The sequence below is a fragment of the Bufo bufo genome, chromosome 6, assembly GCF_905171765.1.
Source record: "Bufo bufo chromosome 6, aBufBuf1.1, whole genome shotgun sequence".
Taxonomy (NCBI): domain Eukaryota; kingdom Metazoa; phylum Chordata; class Amphibia; order Anura; family Bufonidae; genus Bufo; species Bufo bufo.
In genome coordinates, this window is record NC_053394.1 from 21685417 (window position 1) to 21702231 (window position 16815).

The following is a 16815-nucleotide window of genomic DNA, read 5'->3' on the forward strand; positions in this document are numbered from 1 at the left end:
TACAGAACCAGTGAAGCTCAAACTCACCACAATGACGGGAAGAGACACATTAGTGAACAGTCAAAGGGTCAAGGGACTGAGAGTTAGAGGACTTCATTCAAACTTCACATTAGATCTACCTCCATCTTATACAAAAGACAACATACCTCTAGATCGAGATTGCATACCAACCTATGAAACAGCCAATAAATGGGAGCTCCTATCTGTCATATCTCATGAAATGTCCCCGCTGAAGGAGTTTGGTGTTGGACTGTTGATAGGCTACGATTGTCCCGAAGCCTTGGTACCACGAAAGGTAATCACAGGAGGAAAGGTTGAACCCTACGCTGTTCAAACTGATCTAGGATGGGATGTTGTTGGAGGAAAACAGCAGATCGCAAACTCAAGACAGGTGATAGGATTGTGTCATCGAATATCTGTCCAAGAGTTACCAACCGTAAGTCCAGCAAAAGTAATCAAGATCCTTGAATCCGACTTTGCAGACATAAGTTCTAAAGAAAAGAGTGTATCCCAAGAAGACATAAAGTTCGTACACACTGTAGAAGAAAGTATTTAGCAGAATCAACAAGGTCATCTTGAAATGCCCTTACCGTTTAGAGAACGACCTCATCTGCCAAATAACAGAAATCTTGCCCTAGCAAGATTGAAATGTTTGAAGAAAAGGATGGGAAGAGATCCCAAATTTAAGAATGATTATTTGAAATTCATGGAAGGCATCCTCAAAGAAGGACATGCATAGAAAGTTAATAACCAACCTAAAGAAGGAGAAGTGTGGTACATTCCACATGAAGGTGTTTACCACTAAAAGAAACCAGATAAGATTAGAGTAGTATTTGATTACTCAGCAAAGTACAATGGTGTTGCATTGAATGATCATCTACTAAAAGGACCAGTTCTTATAAACACTCTGCCTGGAGTACTCTGTAGATTCAGAAAGTATCCCGTAGCGGTCATGTGTGACGTTGAAAAGATATTTCACCAGTTTCATGTTAAAAATGAAGATAGAGACTTCCTGAGGTTTCTATGGTGGGAGGACAGAGATACAGATTCAGAGCCAGCAGAATACAGAATGAAAGTACACTTGTTTGGAGCAGCATCGTCTTCATGTTGTGCCAATTATGGTATGAAGTACCTAGCCAATCAGAATAAAAAGGATTGCCTATCAGCAGCTAATTTTCTGAAGAAATACTTTTATGTAGATGATGGTCTCATAAGTCTACAGTCGTGGCCAAAAGTTTTGAGAATGACACAAATATTAGTTTTCACAAAGTTTGCTGCTAAACTGCTTTTAGATCTTTTTTTCAGTTGTTTCTGTGATGTAGTGAAATATAATTACACGCACTTCATACGTTTCAAAGGCTTTTATCGACAATTACATGACATTTATGCAAAGAGTCAGTATTTGCAGTGTTGGCCCTTCTTTGTCAGGACCTCTGCAATTCAACTGGGCATGCTCTCAATCAACTTATGGGTCAATTCCTGACTGATAGCAACCCATTCTTTCATAATCACTTCTTGAAGTTTGTCAGAATTAGTGGGTTTTTGTTTGTCCACCCGCCACTTGAGGATTGACCACAAGTTCTCAATGGGATTAAGATCTGGGGAGTTGGGGGGCGGAGCCTGCACCGGAGTCGGATGGTTGTGTGAGGTGCAGCTCTCCTGCTAGCTTTTCCCTGATAGCTCCTTATCTTCAGCGCACTGGACTTTAAAATGGTCAAAATCGGTGGCCAAAAACCCGCTGACCAGACGGGTCACACCCGCTCCCTGAACCAACCGGGAGAAATGGAAAAATTCATTAAAAAGGCGGCGGCAGCGGCAGTGAACAGAGAATCCAAGATGGCGCCCGGAACACCTCGCTCCAGCCACAAGCAAGCAACGGCTTCAGGCGCCGATAAGGTAGGGGAAGATCCCAGTGATGCAGACTGCTTACCCATCTCCAGAGCTTACCTTAAAGAAGCTCTGGCAGACGCCCTGGGACCCCTTAGCCTAGATCTCTCCTCAATAAAGGAGGATGTACGCCACATAGGCCGGAGGGTGGAAGCCTTAGAGGACACCCAGGCCGCAATTCTACAACATCAAAGTGAGGTGTCCTCCAGCCTATCCCTAGCTCAGAATCATATCAACTCCCTATATACGACAAAGGAAGATCAAGAGAACAGGAGTAGGTGGAACAACCTCCGCTTCAGGGGCTTACCTGAAACGATTCCGGCAGTAGATATTCCTGAAACGGTTATCCAGATCTGCCTTAAACTACTGGGCCCGGATTCCGCACATGATGTCCTAATTGAAAGAGCTCACAGAGCACTCCACCCTAAGCCTCAAGGTAGAGAACCACCCAGAGATGTGATTTGCAAGTTTTTGCACTTCCCAGTGAAAGAAGCTATATTGGCAAGCTCCAGAAACTCCAACTCTGTAGAGTGGGAAGATAATTCCATCACCATCTTCCAGGACTTAGCTCAATCAACGCTCAGAAAACGGAAGGCGATGAAGCCACTCACAGACTGGCTACGCCACCACAAGATTATTTATAGATGGACATTTCCAATTGGACTTTCTTCATGATGATCGCCGCATGGTCGCCGCATCCATATTTCCTCCTTTAGTGACCTGGATAAAGCTTATGACCTTCTTCAGATCTCTCCATTACCCATAGAAAACTGGGACATGGTCCAGAATATGACCACCTTACCAGACCTGCCTTTAGTGACACTCTGGGAGCCTCTCCACACCCCAAAACCCCAAAGGTCCAGAAGAGGGAACTTTTCTTCCACTCCTAAGCGCCTAGCTCTGGCTGATAAGTAACCAGCCTCCAACCTCCCTACCTGTGAATAGGGAACAACAGGACTCATTCCACGGGTCTTTATATCACTACTGTATTTATTTGGTATGCTCCACATGATTCTGCTTTCTATACTGAGTGGGGATACAGGTATTCTGACTTTAATTGCTTCTAACTACGCCCTCTCTCCACTCAGTATTGGATGAAGAGACAGTAGGGATCCTCTTCCCATCTGTTTGTAGGCTAAAACAGTTTTATACCTGAAAAGTAGTCTATGAGATAGATGTGTTAATACCCGTACCATGACGTCCTACCTCCCACCCCTCCCATCCCCCCCCTCCCCCATTTCCTGCTATTACAGTTTTAAAATGAGAGTGTTCCCAGGTTCAATATAATCTCATGGGTTTCCCACTATTACCATTCTCCAGTAATACTGACTCCATAGAGGGAGTCGCTGTGTCTAGGTATTTTTACCTTTTACCCCCCTATGTCATCTATCCAGGGAGACAAAGTTGTCAAGTTCTCCCATGCATAGCGATTAACTAATCATTTTTGGTTTCTATTTCTTGTTACACTCCATGTGTTTTACCTTTATTGTTTTGTCAGGTACTCACAATCTCCCTTGGCAATTTTCCATATGTGTGAATCAGAGATAGTGCTGAGAAAGAAAGCGAGGAACTGGGGCGGTCTGGGACGGTGGCTATTGGAATGCTCTCCTCGAGGTGGCACCCTCTCTCTCCTTCTTTTGCCGGTTGGTCAGTGCCCTTCCATTAAGCTATTTGAAGCTCACAATACACCCTTTGACATAACCAATTATGTCTGATCTCAAATTAGTATCTTACAATGTCAAGGGATTGAGATCCCCCTCTAAAAGATGCCAGATCTTCTCTCTGTTAAACAAAGAGAAATGCTCAGTAGTTTTCCTCCAGGAAACACATTTCAAACATGATAAATATCCCAATCTCTCTCACTCTAAATTTCCCAGCTGGTATCATAGTGGGGCTGGGGGTGCTGCCTCGAGAGGAGTTAGCATAGGCTTCCGTAGAGGCCTTCCCTTTCAATATAAATCCCACATACAAGACCCAGACTGCAGATATCTCATCCTCAAAGGCCAGGTGGGACAATTACTGTACACATTTGTGAACATATATGCTCCCAATACAGATCAGATTAATTGGCTCACCACTATCCTTGCTATAGTAGAAGCCCACAGGGAAGGTTTTCTGATCATAGCTGGAGACTTTAATTTAGCCTTCAACCCACTCATCGACACATCTTCGAAGAAATCCCCTGTATCAGTGAGAGCTCTTAAATTGTTACATACAAAGCTCTACAATTTGGGTATGGTAGACTCATGGCGCTGCCTTAACCCTGAGACAATAGATTACTCCTTCTATTCCTCAGCAAATAACTCATATAGCAGGATAGACTATATTTTAATTCCAAAAGAGAAACTACAATTCTGTTCATCCTCTCGGATAGGTGACATTACCTTATCTGATCACTCCCCCATATACTGCAATATATGCCGGATGTCAAGTCTGATAGACACATAGGTTGGAGGTTCAATGAGTCCCTGCTGGGCAATGCCAAACATAAACTACAAATATCCTCCTTCCTAGAGGAGTATTTTTTAATCAACAATACCCCTGAGATATCCCCCCAGATCCTTTGGGATGCACATAAGCCATATATTAGAGGCAGTCTCTGCTCCTTTCTAAAGAAGGAATCTGAAAGAAAACTCACTACATTACTATTAAAAATACACTAGGCAGAAAAAGCCCATAAGCAATCCCTACTCGCCCACCAATTATCAGAACTCTCTTCTCTCAGAACTCAATTGAAAAACGTATTAAATGAGCGTTCAGCCAAGTTCTTCTTGTCTGCTCAGCAAAAAACCTTTGCTCACAGTAATTAAGCCTCGAAGTATATGATGCAAAAAATAAAGCAGAGAAGAGACTCCCGATATGTTCAGTGCATCAAATCCCCCATGGCACTCAGCTATTCAAAGCAGAAGAGATTGCTGAACAATTTAGGCTCTTCTATGAGTCTCTTTACAATCTTCCATCCCCTGATCTCCCAAACCCTTATCTGGGAAGAGAGGCCAACATTGAATCCTTCTTAGACACCCTCAAGCCTCTGTCTCTAACTTCATTACAGCAGAAATCTCTGTCCAAGCCATTTACTACCTTAGAACAATCAACAGTCATTAAGTCAACCCCTAAAGGAAAAAGCCCCGGCCCCGACGGTCTACTTATATCCTACTACTCGACCTTCAAAGAAATATCACTGCCATATATGCTCCCCATTTGTAACCGTGCGTTAGCCAGTCACCCACTTTCCTCAGATATGACAAAAGCCACTATCACAATTGTACCTAAAGAGGGTAAAGACCCCACGTCCTGTTCCAATTATCGTCCTATATCTTTACTCAATGTTGATCTCAAACTTTTAGCTAAAATGCTAGCCACAAGATTGCAAAACTTACTTCCCGACTTGATCCACCCAGATCAGGTGGGATTTGTTAAGGGACGTGAAGGAAAAGATAACACCACCAAGATATTAAATGCTCTATATTATGCTTCCCATTAAGCCATCCCCCTAGTCATGATTGGCACGGACGCTGAAAAAGCATTCAACAGAGTGGATTGGACATACATTAAGCTGGTCCTTTCAAAATTCCAGCTACCAGAACCGTACATTAATGCTGTGTTCTCTATGTATACCCACTCTTCAGCGTCCGTGTCAGTTAATGGACTTATGTCCTCTCACTTCCCAATAAGAAATGGAACAAGACAAGGCTGCCCATTATCACCTCTTATATTTGTCTTGGTGATGGAGTCACTTTTGCAAGCACTATGACAAGACAAGGAGATCAGAGGTTTGACTGTTTGGGGCCATGAGTTTAAATTGGCGGCATTTGCAGATGACTTATTGATCCTGACCACCAACCCCCATAAATCCATGCTCAAAATAATATCAAAACTTGACCTTTTTGGTTCCCTGTCCAACTTTAAAGTTAACCCCTCGAAATCCCAATTCTTACATGTTGACCTCTCTCCCCTAGTCTCTCGTCCCTCCAGATAAACTCCCCATTCAATTGGAAAACCCAACTACTAACATACGTATGAGTAAAGATCTCCACCCACCTGCCAGATTTATTTTGACTGAACTATAAACCCCTTCTAATATCCATACAGGCCCAGTTGGACTCATTGGACTTTCCATACCTTTCCTGGTTTGGGAGAAAGAACATTCTTATGTCTTTAATCATACCTAGACTCACTTACTTGATGCAAGTGCTCTCTATTGAGATCCCTAAATCCTATTTTGCTTACCTGAATAACTCATACGTAAGTTTATTTGGCAAGGTAAAAACTCTTGCATCTCCTTTAGTACGCTAACCAGACCTAAAGCTAAGGGGGGGATTGGACTTCCTGACCCAGAGATGTACATGAAGGCTATCCAACTTTCGAGAGTTGTGGATTGGATCAGAAACCCGACCCATAAATCTTGGCTCATACTGGAAAATGCCTTACTATCCTCCCCCATCAGGGCCCTTCTGTTGGCCGACAAACCACCTCCGGTACCGAGCTCAATACCTAACCCCCTCATCCAGAATACTTTAAAGGTCTGGAGGTGTTTCTTGTCCTGCCCCAGGGCCTTAACTCTACCCTCTCCCCTTATGCAGATAAAATATGTTATCAATCTGGCACCCAAGGATCTGAGGGAAAGCTGCCCTATCGCCCTGAGATCTTCGGAGACTGCCATTTCACAAATTCTAGATCAGCATGGTTGTATTCTCCCAGACCTTGAAATATGCAAAGCGCTTAACACGCAGATTCACAACCCTTTCCTTATGCGCTTCCTTAGATCAGAATCCCTCCTCCTCACAAGAAAAACTCCTCCTTCTCATGTTAATAGCTGGTTTGAGGAGATGATAAGTAACAAGAAATACCCACCCAAAACCATTTCCACAATATATAAGCATCTGATATCCCCCTCTTCAACACCCAAACCTGCAGTAATCGGTCTTTGGGAGAAAGACCTTCAGTGGACCCTGACGCCTCCCGAGATAACTAAAGCACTGATCTCTCCTCACAAGATCTCTAGGTGTATACGTATCCAAGAAAACAGTTATAAAGTCCTTATGAGATGGTACAGGACTCCAGATAAGACATGTTTGTATAAACCTAATGCCTCTGATACTTGCTGGAGGTGTAACAAGGCCAAAGGCTCCTTTCTGCAGAACTGGTGGTCTTGTGAACTACTTAATCCTTGGTGGCATAACATAATCAGATTGAGCAATCAGATTTGTCATACCTCCTTCCCCTGCTCCCCGGATCTAACTTTGCTATCCTTGGGAATAGGTGGAGTGGACCCCTATAAATCATCACTCTTCTCTCTCTTAGTAGCAGCAGCCAGACTACTTTTACCGACTCATTGGCTATCCCCAGAGGTCCCTTGCACTGAGCACTGGATTAAGAAAGTAGACCAGATATATAGATTGGAAGAGATCTCACACTGGGAGTCACGCTCAAGACCCACTTTCCTCCAGATCTGGTCCCCCTGGAGAGCTTATAGAAAATTCTCCTAGCTCTCATCCTTCACTAACTGCAGACCAGTAACCTAAACCTAAGATCTTTCTACGCTAGTAATTCTCTGCCTCACAACACATTAATTTTGCCTCAGTACTTCTGTCATATTGTTAATTTAATTAAGTGTTTATGTTCACTTTTACTTGATACCTGTCTTTATGGGGCCTTGCCGGCCTTCCTCTACATATACAAATGCTAATTGTGCTTGTGACTGTTACTCTTAAGCATTCCTTATGTAAAGATATTTTACTATGTTTTTGGCAATGACCAAATCTATGAAAATGAAAAACAATAAAAATTGTCAATATAAAAAAAAAAAGATCTGGGGAGTTTCCAGGCCATGGACCCAAAACGTTTTGGTCCCCGAGCCATTTAGTTATTACTTTTGCCTTATGGCACGGTGCTCCATCGTGCTGGAAAATGCATTGTTCTTCACCAAACTGTTGTTGGATTGTTGGAAGAAGTTGCTGTTGGAGGGTGTTTTGCTACCATTCTTTATTCATGGCTGTGTTTTTGGGCAAAATTGTGAGTGAGCCCACTCCCTTGGATGAGAAGCAACCCCACACATGAATGGTCTCAGGATGCTTTACTGTTGGCATGACACAGGACTGATGGTAGCGCTCACCTTTTCTTCTCTGGACAAGCTTTTTCCAGATGCCCCAAACAATCGGAAAGAGGCTTCATCGGAGAATATGACTTTGCCCCAGTCCTCAGCAGTCCATTCACCATACTTTCTGCAGAAGATCAATCTGTCCCTGATGTTTTTTATTTTTAGAGAGAAGTGGCTTCTTTGCTGCCCTTCTTGACACCAGGCCATCTTCCAAAATTCTTTGCCTTACTGTGCGTGCAGATGCGCTCACACCTGCCTGCTGCCATTCCTGAGCAAGCTCTGCACTGGTGGCACTCCGATCCCGCAGCTGAATCCTCTTTAGGAGACGATCCTGGCGCTTGCTAGACTTTCTTGGATGCCCTGAAGCCTTCTTAACAAGAATTTAACCTCTTTCCATGAAGTTCTTGATGATCCTATAAATTGTTGATTGAGTTGCAATCTTAGTAGCCACAATATCCTTGCCTGTGAAGCCATTTTTATGCAACGCAATGATGGCTGCACGCGTTTCTTTGCAGGTCACCATGGTTAACCAAATGATTTCAAGCATCACCCTCCTTTTAACATGTCAAGTCTGCCATTTTTGTATTAATGATTCATAAATAGGAAGGTCTCAGTAGTTATATACCGACCCATGTTCTTGTTAATGTTCTACTCTACTATTCTTTAATCTAAGACTTCTTTTATGCTTTGTTTCGTGATACATGTACCTTTTGGTATTCCTCTAAGAGACATCCACTGTAAAATGAGATTCTGTTCTCGTATTACCTCAGATTTTATGCATCAACATCATACCTGTTCCGGCTTAAATGTATTATGCTGATTCTGTTTCATATTCTCAGGAATAGACTTTAAGTCAACACTTGTGTCTTAATATGTGATGCCGATATTGCTGTTTTTGGATTGTAATGTATAAAAATGACCAGAGGTATGTGTGTCATGGTATGTCATGTATCATTGTTACCTTTTCTATGAAAACTCTTGAAAAATAAAGAATTTACAAAAAAAAAAAGTCTGCCATTTTAACCCAATCAGCCTGACATAATGATCTCCAGCCTTGTGCTCATCAACATTCTCACCTGAGTTAACAAGACGATTGATGAAATGATCTCAGCAGGTCCTTTAATGACAGCAATGAAATGCAGTGGAAAGGTTTTTTTGGGATTAAGTTAATTTTCATGGCAAAGAAGGACTATGCAATTCATCTGATCACTCTTCATAACATTCTGGAGTATATGCAAATTTCTATTATAAAAACTTAAGCAGCAACTTTTCCAATTTCCAATATTTATGTAATTGTCAAAAGTTTTGGCCACGACTGTACATACGTCCTATTAGCCGTTCTGCAGTGAATTATGATTGTTATATTTCTTTTTTTGGGGTGTATTATTAGGAAAAAGAATACCTCTTAATTGCCATTGCCATTTGTACTTAAGCATTTTTTGGGGTGTATTATTTTAATTTTAATATAATTCTTTTATTATACAGTATGTCAGACAGACAGGTGACAGCCCCTTCAAGGGGAACGGTCAGTAGCCAATAAGTTTCTGTCACAGGCAGAAGTAGCAGCAGAAGAAGGGGGAGTGGCAGCAGGAGTCGCAGCGAGAGGCCTGAGCTTCTGGTGTCATCTAGTGGTCGTGTCTTGACCAGCAACCCAGCAGTGCTTGAATGGTTTACTTGGTCTTTCACTTTGTCGCAAGTGACATCAGACAACACCAGCCAAGAGTCAGTGGACTCCTCTGATATAACACTTAGTTGGCATGGCCCGGGAGCAGGCCCTGTGCCCCAACTGTCCTCAACTTGCCTCTGTCATTTTATGTTCCCTCAGCGTGAGAATTATTATATGCCGTAGGCTCGGCTCCACTTTTCAGCGAGGACGAGCTACTAGAGGACAGTCAGCAGCTACTGCCCAGCCAAGATCTGGAGGAGACATCCGCCGCTTCTTCCGGTAGGCGGGCAAGTAGTTATGATGAGAGTCATGTGGGAGCAGGTGTTGTGAACGGTCAGGCTCCTGGCCCTGAGACTTTTGAGGGGGACATCAGTGATGTGCAGACAGCAGCGGATGCTGATGATGTAGCCGATCGCAATTGGGGGCCGGATGGTAGCGTGGCCATGAGTCAGCAGGGTGGCAGCAGTGGGAGGTCGGGAGCCAAACGTGCCCGGGGTAGACCACCTGCTTCGTAGGAGCCTACCTGCCCCAAAAGTAGTGGTGCAGAGGCTCACAGAGGCAGCGGTAGCAGGCAGTCAGCGCGGAGTGTTGGGGGGAAAATGCAATACTCTGCGGTGTGGAAATTTTTTGTTAGGTTGCTGGAGGAGGTGAACATTGACATTTGCCGAATTTGTGTGCAGGTAAAGCGTGGCCAGGGTACCAATGTTAGCACCACGGCCCTGCGTCAACACATGCAGTGTCACCATAAAGTGGCCTTGGAGAACCGTGGCTCCGATGTGGTGGTCCAGCCTGCTGCAGCAAGCGTTGCTTCACCCAGTGTTACGCACCCAATTTCATGCAGTCAAGGCTCCACCACCTCAGCCGAAGGGAGCTGTCTGTCCTTCCCATCATCTGCTGGTCCTGATGCTCCTTCTCATCCTCCTCCAACTCCTCGTCAGTCATTTCATCAGCAATTGATCACCGAAGCGATTGTCAAGACACAACGGTATGTGTGCACTCATCCAACGTCGCAGAAGCTGAACGTGCTCCTGGCCAAGTTGCTGGTGCTGCAGTCCCTCCCTTTCCAAGTGCTGGACTCTGCACCTTTCATAGAACTGATGGCTTGTTCCAAGCCAAGGTGGAGAGTCCCAAGCCATCATTTCTTTGCCAAAGAGGCAGTACCAGCCCTGCACAAATATGTAGAACAGAAGTTGGGCCAGTCCTTGAGCCTGTCGGTGTCTGCCAAAGTGCACGGCATCGCCGACGTGTGGAGCTGTAACTATGGTCAAGGACAATATATGTTCTTTATGGCCCATTGGGTAAATGTGGTTCCTGCCCAGCCACACCAGCAACTTGGCCAAGTGACGCTACTTCCGCCTCCACATTTTCACGTCACTGGTCATGTGACAATGTCCGCCTCTGCCTCCTCATCCTCCACCGTGTCCTCAGCCTCCACTGCAGGGACAATTCACAGTGCTCCTCCAGCATACCAAATGTGCAGGGCATGGCGGTGTCACGCTGTTCTGCACCTAGTATACCTGGGTGAGCGGAGTCACACAGGGGAGGAACTTCTCTGTGTCCTTCATCAAGAAATCAAATCCTGGCTTTCTCCTCGACAACTCAAAATTGTAACCATGGTGACTGACAACGGGAAGAACATGGTGTCGGCACTGCGTCAAGGAGGGCTGAGCCATGTGCCCTGCATGGCGCACGTGTTCAATGTGGTTGTAAAGCGGTTCCTGAAGTCTTCACCCCATCTGCAAGACATCCTGAAAATAGCCAGGAAACTTTGCATGCACTTCAGCCACTCGTACACCGCAAAGCACACCCTCCTTGAGCTGCAGCTGCAGAACGGCATCCCCCAACATAGGCTGATATGCGACGTTTCCTCCAGTTGGAATTCCACCCTCCATATGTTGGACCGATTATATGAACAAAGAAAGGCCACAAACGATTTTTTGATTATACAGGCGGACAGAAGTAATCACCTGTGTAACTTTGATGTTAGCCAGTGGCAGCTCATGTGTGACACCTGCTATTTTCTCAGGCCCTTTGAGGAGGCCACTTTATTTGTCAGTCACCAGAACAACGTCATTTCAATGATTCATGTCCTAGGACAGATACTGCTAAATCTAGCTGGCCAGGGGACTGGAGACATGGTGACTACATCTCACGGCCACATGAGGCCTGTGGGGGTTGAACTAGAGGGGGAGGAGGACATTCAAGGACAAGCCATGCGTAGAGAAATGGATGGTTTTTCTACACAGGTGACAGGAGAGGAGGAGCAGGAGAAGCAGGAGCAGCCGGAGGAGCTACAGGGCCATGAGGAAGACGAGGCAGATGAACCAGACACACTGTGGCATTATGCAGTGGAGATAGAGGCAGGGAGTCCCTCCGAGTCACTTACGCAAATGGCCCGATGCATGCTCAGTTGCTTGCGTAGTGACAGCCGAATTGTCACCATTCGGCAGAGGCATGACTTCTGACTCTCCACCATGATAGACCCCCGCTACCGGTCCAAAATGGGGGCCTTTTATACACCTGCTAGGAGGGAGGAAAATCTGAACTACTATAGAGACATACTATGTAGTCAGTTGGCTGCTGCCTATGTGCGCCATTGCCCATCCTCATGCAGGTCAGACCGGGGGTGGCCCTCTGCTCTCACGTTCTACTGCCATGGCTGCTGTTGGTGGGCCAGGAGCAGTACCAGCTCCATCAGCAGCACCTAAAGTCTAGAGTCGCTGATGAGCAGTTTTCTTCACCCGCCTACTGAAGAAACTACTCACCAGCAGCAGCAGCTAGACATACAGCAGAAGCTGAACCAGCAGGTTGTGGCATACTTGGAGTGTTCTCTGCCACCCTACATCGAAGATCTTCTGGACTACTGGGCAGCCAAACTCGATTTGTGGCCGCAACTGGCCGAGTTTGCCCTGGACAAGCTTTCCTGCCCGGCCAGCGGTGTGACATCAGAGTGGGTGTTTAGTGTGGCAGGGGCCATAGTTACCCCAAGGAGAACTTGCCTGTCCACCCAAAGTGTAGATAAACTGACCTTTGTGAAGATGAATCAGGCGTAGATCAGCCAGGATTTACAAAGACCACTGCTTGATGCATCAGACTAGATCATCCATGGCGCCACACCCAAACTTACTCAAAAGAGACCTGTTTCTTCTGGCTACCTGTTTCCGCTCCTAGCTACCTGTTTCAGCTCCTAGTCTGATGCCACACATGCTGCCAGGTGTTCCTACTGCCACCCACCATCTTCAGCTGGTACTGGTATTGCTCTCCACCTCCCCACTCTGTCACTCCGGGCCACTCTGTGGTCTCCTCATGCTGATGCCACCTCAATACTCTGTGGTCTCCTCATGCTGCTGCCACCTCACCACTCTGTGGTCTCCTCATGCTGATGCCACCTCACCACTCTGTGGTCTCCTCATGCTGCTGCCACATCACCACTCTGTAGTCTCTTCATGCTGCTGCCACTTCACCGCTGTGTCACTGGGCCACTCTGTGTTCTCCTCATGCTGCTGACACCTCACCACTCTGTGGTCTCCTCATGCTGCTGCCACCCCACCACTATGTCACTGGGCCACTCTGTGGTTTCCTAATGCTGCTTCCACCTCACCATTCTGTGGTCTCTCCTCATGCTGCTGCCACCTCGCCACTCTGTGGTCTCCTCATGCTTCTGCCACCTGAACACTATATCACTGGCCCCTCTGTGATCTCCACATGCTGCTGACACATCACCACTCTGTAGTCTCCTCGTGCTGCTGCCACCTCACACTATGTCACTGGGTCACTCTGTGGTCTCCTCATGCTGCTGCCATCTCACCACTTTGTCACTGGGCCACTCTGTGGTCTCCTTATACTGCTGCCACCTCACGCACAACAGATCATGTCTATGTAGCAGCTGTAAGTCCTGAATGACATGGTCTCTATTTTGCATCAGAATTGGCTTATGATTTGGTAGCCAAAAGCAGGAGTGGGTGCAAAACACAAACGACATGCAAATATTCCATTCACGTGTCATCTCTGTTTTGGATCCACTCATGTTTTTTTTTTGCTTTAGCAATACTGATGGATTACTGACCAAATGCTGACCAAGTGAAGGCGGATGCTCAACAGACAGGATCCGTTTTTTGGGGGTTATTGTTCTGACGGATCAGAGGAAGGGCAAAATAATCAGTGACGTCAACACAAACTTACTGCTGACACCCTCTCCACTCTGTCAGGGGGGCTCTACTTGTATAAGCGTTTAATAGAGCAGGTTCTGTAGAAATCTATGTGGAATCAGCTGACGACGGACTAAAAGGAGTGTGCTCTTTCATGCTGTAGTAGGATCTTGGGCTTCTGGATGGTTCTTTATACCTGGCGCTAACATTGACCTGTAAGGCTGAGTTCATACTTGAGTTATTTGGTCAGATTTGGCCCCATAATTGCCCAAATAAGTGAAGTGTGCAGTGATTCTAAGAGCGCTGACTGTCATCTGCGTGCCATACTGACTTACAGTATTGTTTCTAGTCCACAGCAGACTCCCTATGCGTGTTTCTGCAAGGCAGTGTTCTACACTACTATACAGGCTCTCTGCAGCCAGGAAATAGCTGTTTTTTAACACGATTCGCCACAAATAAATTTGGCGAACAGACCGAAATTAATTTTTGAGAAATTCGCTTATCTCCTCTAACCCCTTTAAGATTCTGTGCCACCTTGTTTTTTAGTCCCCAAACCCATTTGGTTTGGGGGAAGAGAGTGTTCTGGGTTTTTGCCCCTTTTTCCTTGTCTGCAAAGGGTCTCCTATATTGTAAAGAAATGCTATGACATGCCATGTATATATGAGCAATTTATAATGAGACACTATAGACAAGCGTGCTGTCACTGGGGTCATGTATGGTGAGTGTACCTATGCATAGATATACTGTATAGAATGTGTTCTATTGTGTTCTATCTCCACCTATAAAGATTTTTAAGATTTTTCATGTTTTCAGACATGTTTGAGATTTTAGGACCACACAATATTTTCAGATTTCCATTTTGGAACAAAGATTTTATTTTATTTTTTTTAATTTTTTTTATTGCATCAACACATCAAAATGAGGCTTTAGTGGCCAATTAGGAGAACGCTAGAGCCGCCATTCAGAGCAGAGAGGAAGATTGGGGAACGGTTCAGTGGAGAGAAGCCAGGGCACTGAACAGAAAGGGACCACCTCCAGGACACTTGCAATCACGGTGGGAGGGTTAATAAAAGATGGATGACCCAGGTATGATTACACTTATCTTCCGTCACCTATATAGAGCTGTCAGCAGTTTTGAGAGGTTTTAAGGGAATTCACCCTAGAAAAAGAAACATAAACAGTTAATTATGAAAAATGTACATTAACTACACTTTACCATCTAAAGCTTATTTACACACTGATTTTGGTGCATTTTCTGCACCAAAATCGACATAAAGGGGGTAATTTATTATCAAATATACGCCAGTTTTGGCAAGGAAGCTGTCGTACATTTAGACCGGCTGCCACTGGATACGCCGAAGTTATGGAGAGGCACAAGGGGTATTAAGACTGACGTCTAAAATGCTGATCTTAATAAATTACCTTTATAGTCTTTAACCACTTCCAGACCAGGCCATTTACCTCCTTCCTGACCGGGCCTAATTTTGCTGAATTCTGACATGTGTCACTTTAAGTGGTAATAACTTTGGAATGTTTTTACTTATCTAAGCCATTCTGAGATTGTTTTTGGTGACACATGTTAATTATAAGTTTGCATCAATATATTTTACCTTCATTTATAAAATAAAAATTCAAAATTTACCAAAAATACGGAAAAAAATCACTATTTTTTACATTTGAATCTTTCTGCCTTTAAGACAGATAGTGATATCTCATAAAATCCTTATTAAATATAATTCACCATATGTCTACTTTATGTTGGCATCATTTCGGTAATGTTATTTAATATTTTTTTTTTAGGACTTTGGATTTTGAATTTCCAAAATCAACTTTAAGGACTAATTCAGTTCTGAAGTCACTTTGAGGAGCTTATATAATATAAAGCACCCATAAATTAGCCCATTTTAGGAACTACACACCTCAAATTATTCAAAACTGATTTAATAAATGTTGCTAACTCTTAAAATATTCCATTTGAATTAAAGGGCTTCTGTCACCCCTCTAAAGTCATAATTTTTTTTGGGCTACTTAAAATCCTCTTACTCATTTTCGTTCAGTAGTTTCTTCAAAAAACGGACTTTTATAATATGTAAATTACCTCTCTACCAGCAAGTAGGGCGGTTACTTGCTGGTAGCAGCCGCATCCTCCTTTCATAATGACGCCCCCTCCTCATGTTGATTGACAGGGCCAGCGAGCGCTCTCGTCCTCTGGCTGGCCCTGTCTGCGTTTTAAATCTCGCGCCTTTGCCGTACCGGTCTTCAGTCAGCGCAGGCGCACTGATAGGAGAACGCTCGCTCGGCAGCTCCTTCCTCAGTGCACCTGCGCCGGGTGTAGATGTGACGTCATCGGCGCAGGCGCATTGAGGAAGGAGCGGCCGAGCGAGCGTCCTCCTCTCAGTGCGCCTGCGCCGACTGAAGACCGGTACGGCGCAGGCACGAGATTTTGAACGCAGACAGGGCCAGCCAGAGGACGAGAGTGCTCGCTGGCCCTGTCAATTAACATGAGGAGGGGACATCATTATGAAAGGAGGATGCGGCTGCTACCAGCAAGTAGCCGCCCTACTTGCTGTTAGAGAGGTAATTTACATATTATAAAAGTCTGTTTTTTGAAGAAACTATGGAACGAAAATGAGTAAGAGCACTATATATTGATAAATCGCAGCATAAGGATTCTAAGGAGCCCCAAAAAAATATAATGACTTTAGGGGGGTGACAGAAGCCCTTTAAAGCAAAATGGAGGGGGAATTTTAAAATGTCACTTTTCTTCTCAGATTTTCCTGTAACACATCAAGGTTTAACAAAACAAACCTCAATATTTATTAATATTACTTCACAATGATTGGTGGTAGTCTTGTCTGGTTATAAAACTTAGCTTTTAATTGAGCAGTTCAAAAGATAAAGCCCGAAAATTGGTAGATCAATATAACAATATAGAACAGTTCAAACATTATACCAGTGCACTCATAAAAATGAACCTTTATCACTTCTTGTGTGCCCGCACTATTATAAAGGGG

General features: G+C 44.6%; 1 protein-coding gene across 1 annotated transcript in view; it reads right to left on the reverse strand.

The window, feature by feature from the left end:
* Positions 1–14691: 14691 nt before the first annotated feature.
* The window catches only part of LOC121005222 (galectin-9-like), a 99644-nt gene continuing 97520 nt past the window's right edge, over positions 14692–16815 (reverse strand). Inside the window, exon 14 of the mRNA XM_040437826.1 lies at positions 14692–14960. Within this exon, the coding sequence (XP_040293760.1) occupies positions 14946–14960 (15 nt within the window). The 3' untranslated portion in view covers positions 14692–14945. The remainder of the gene's footprint in view (positions 14961–16815) is intronic.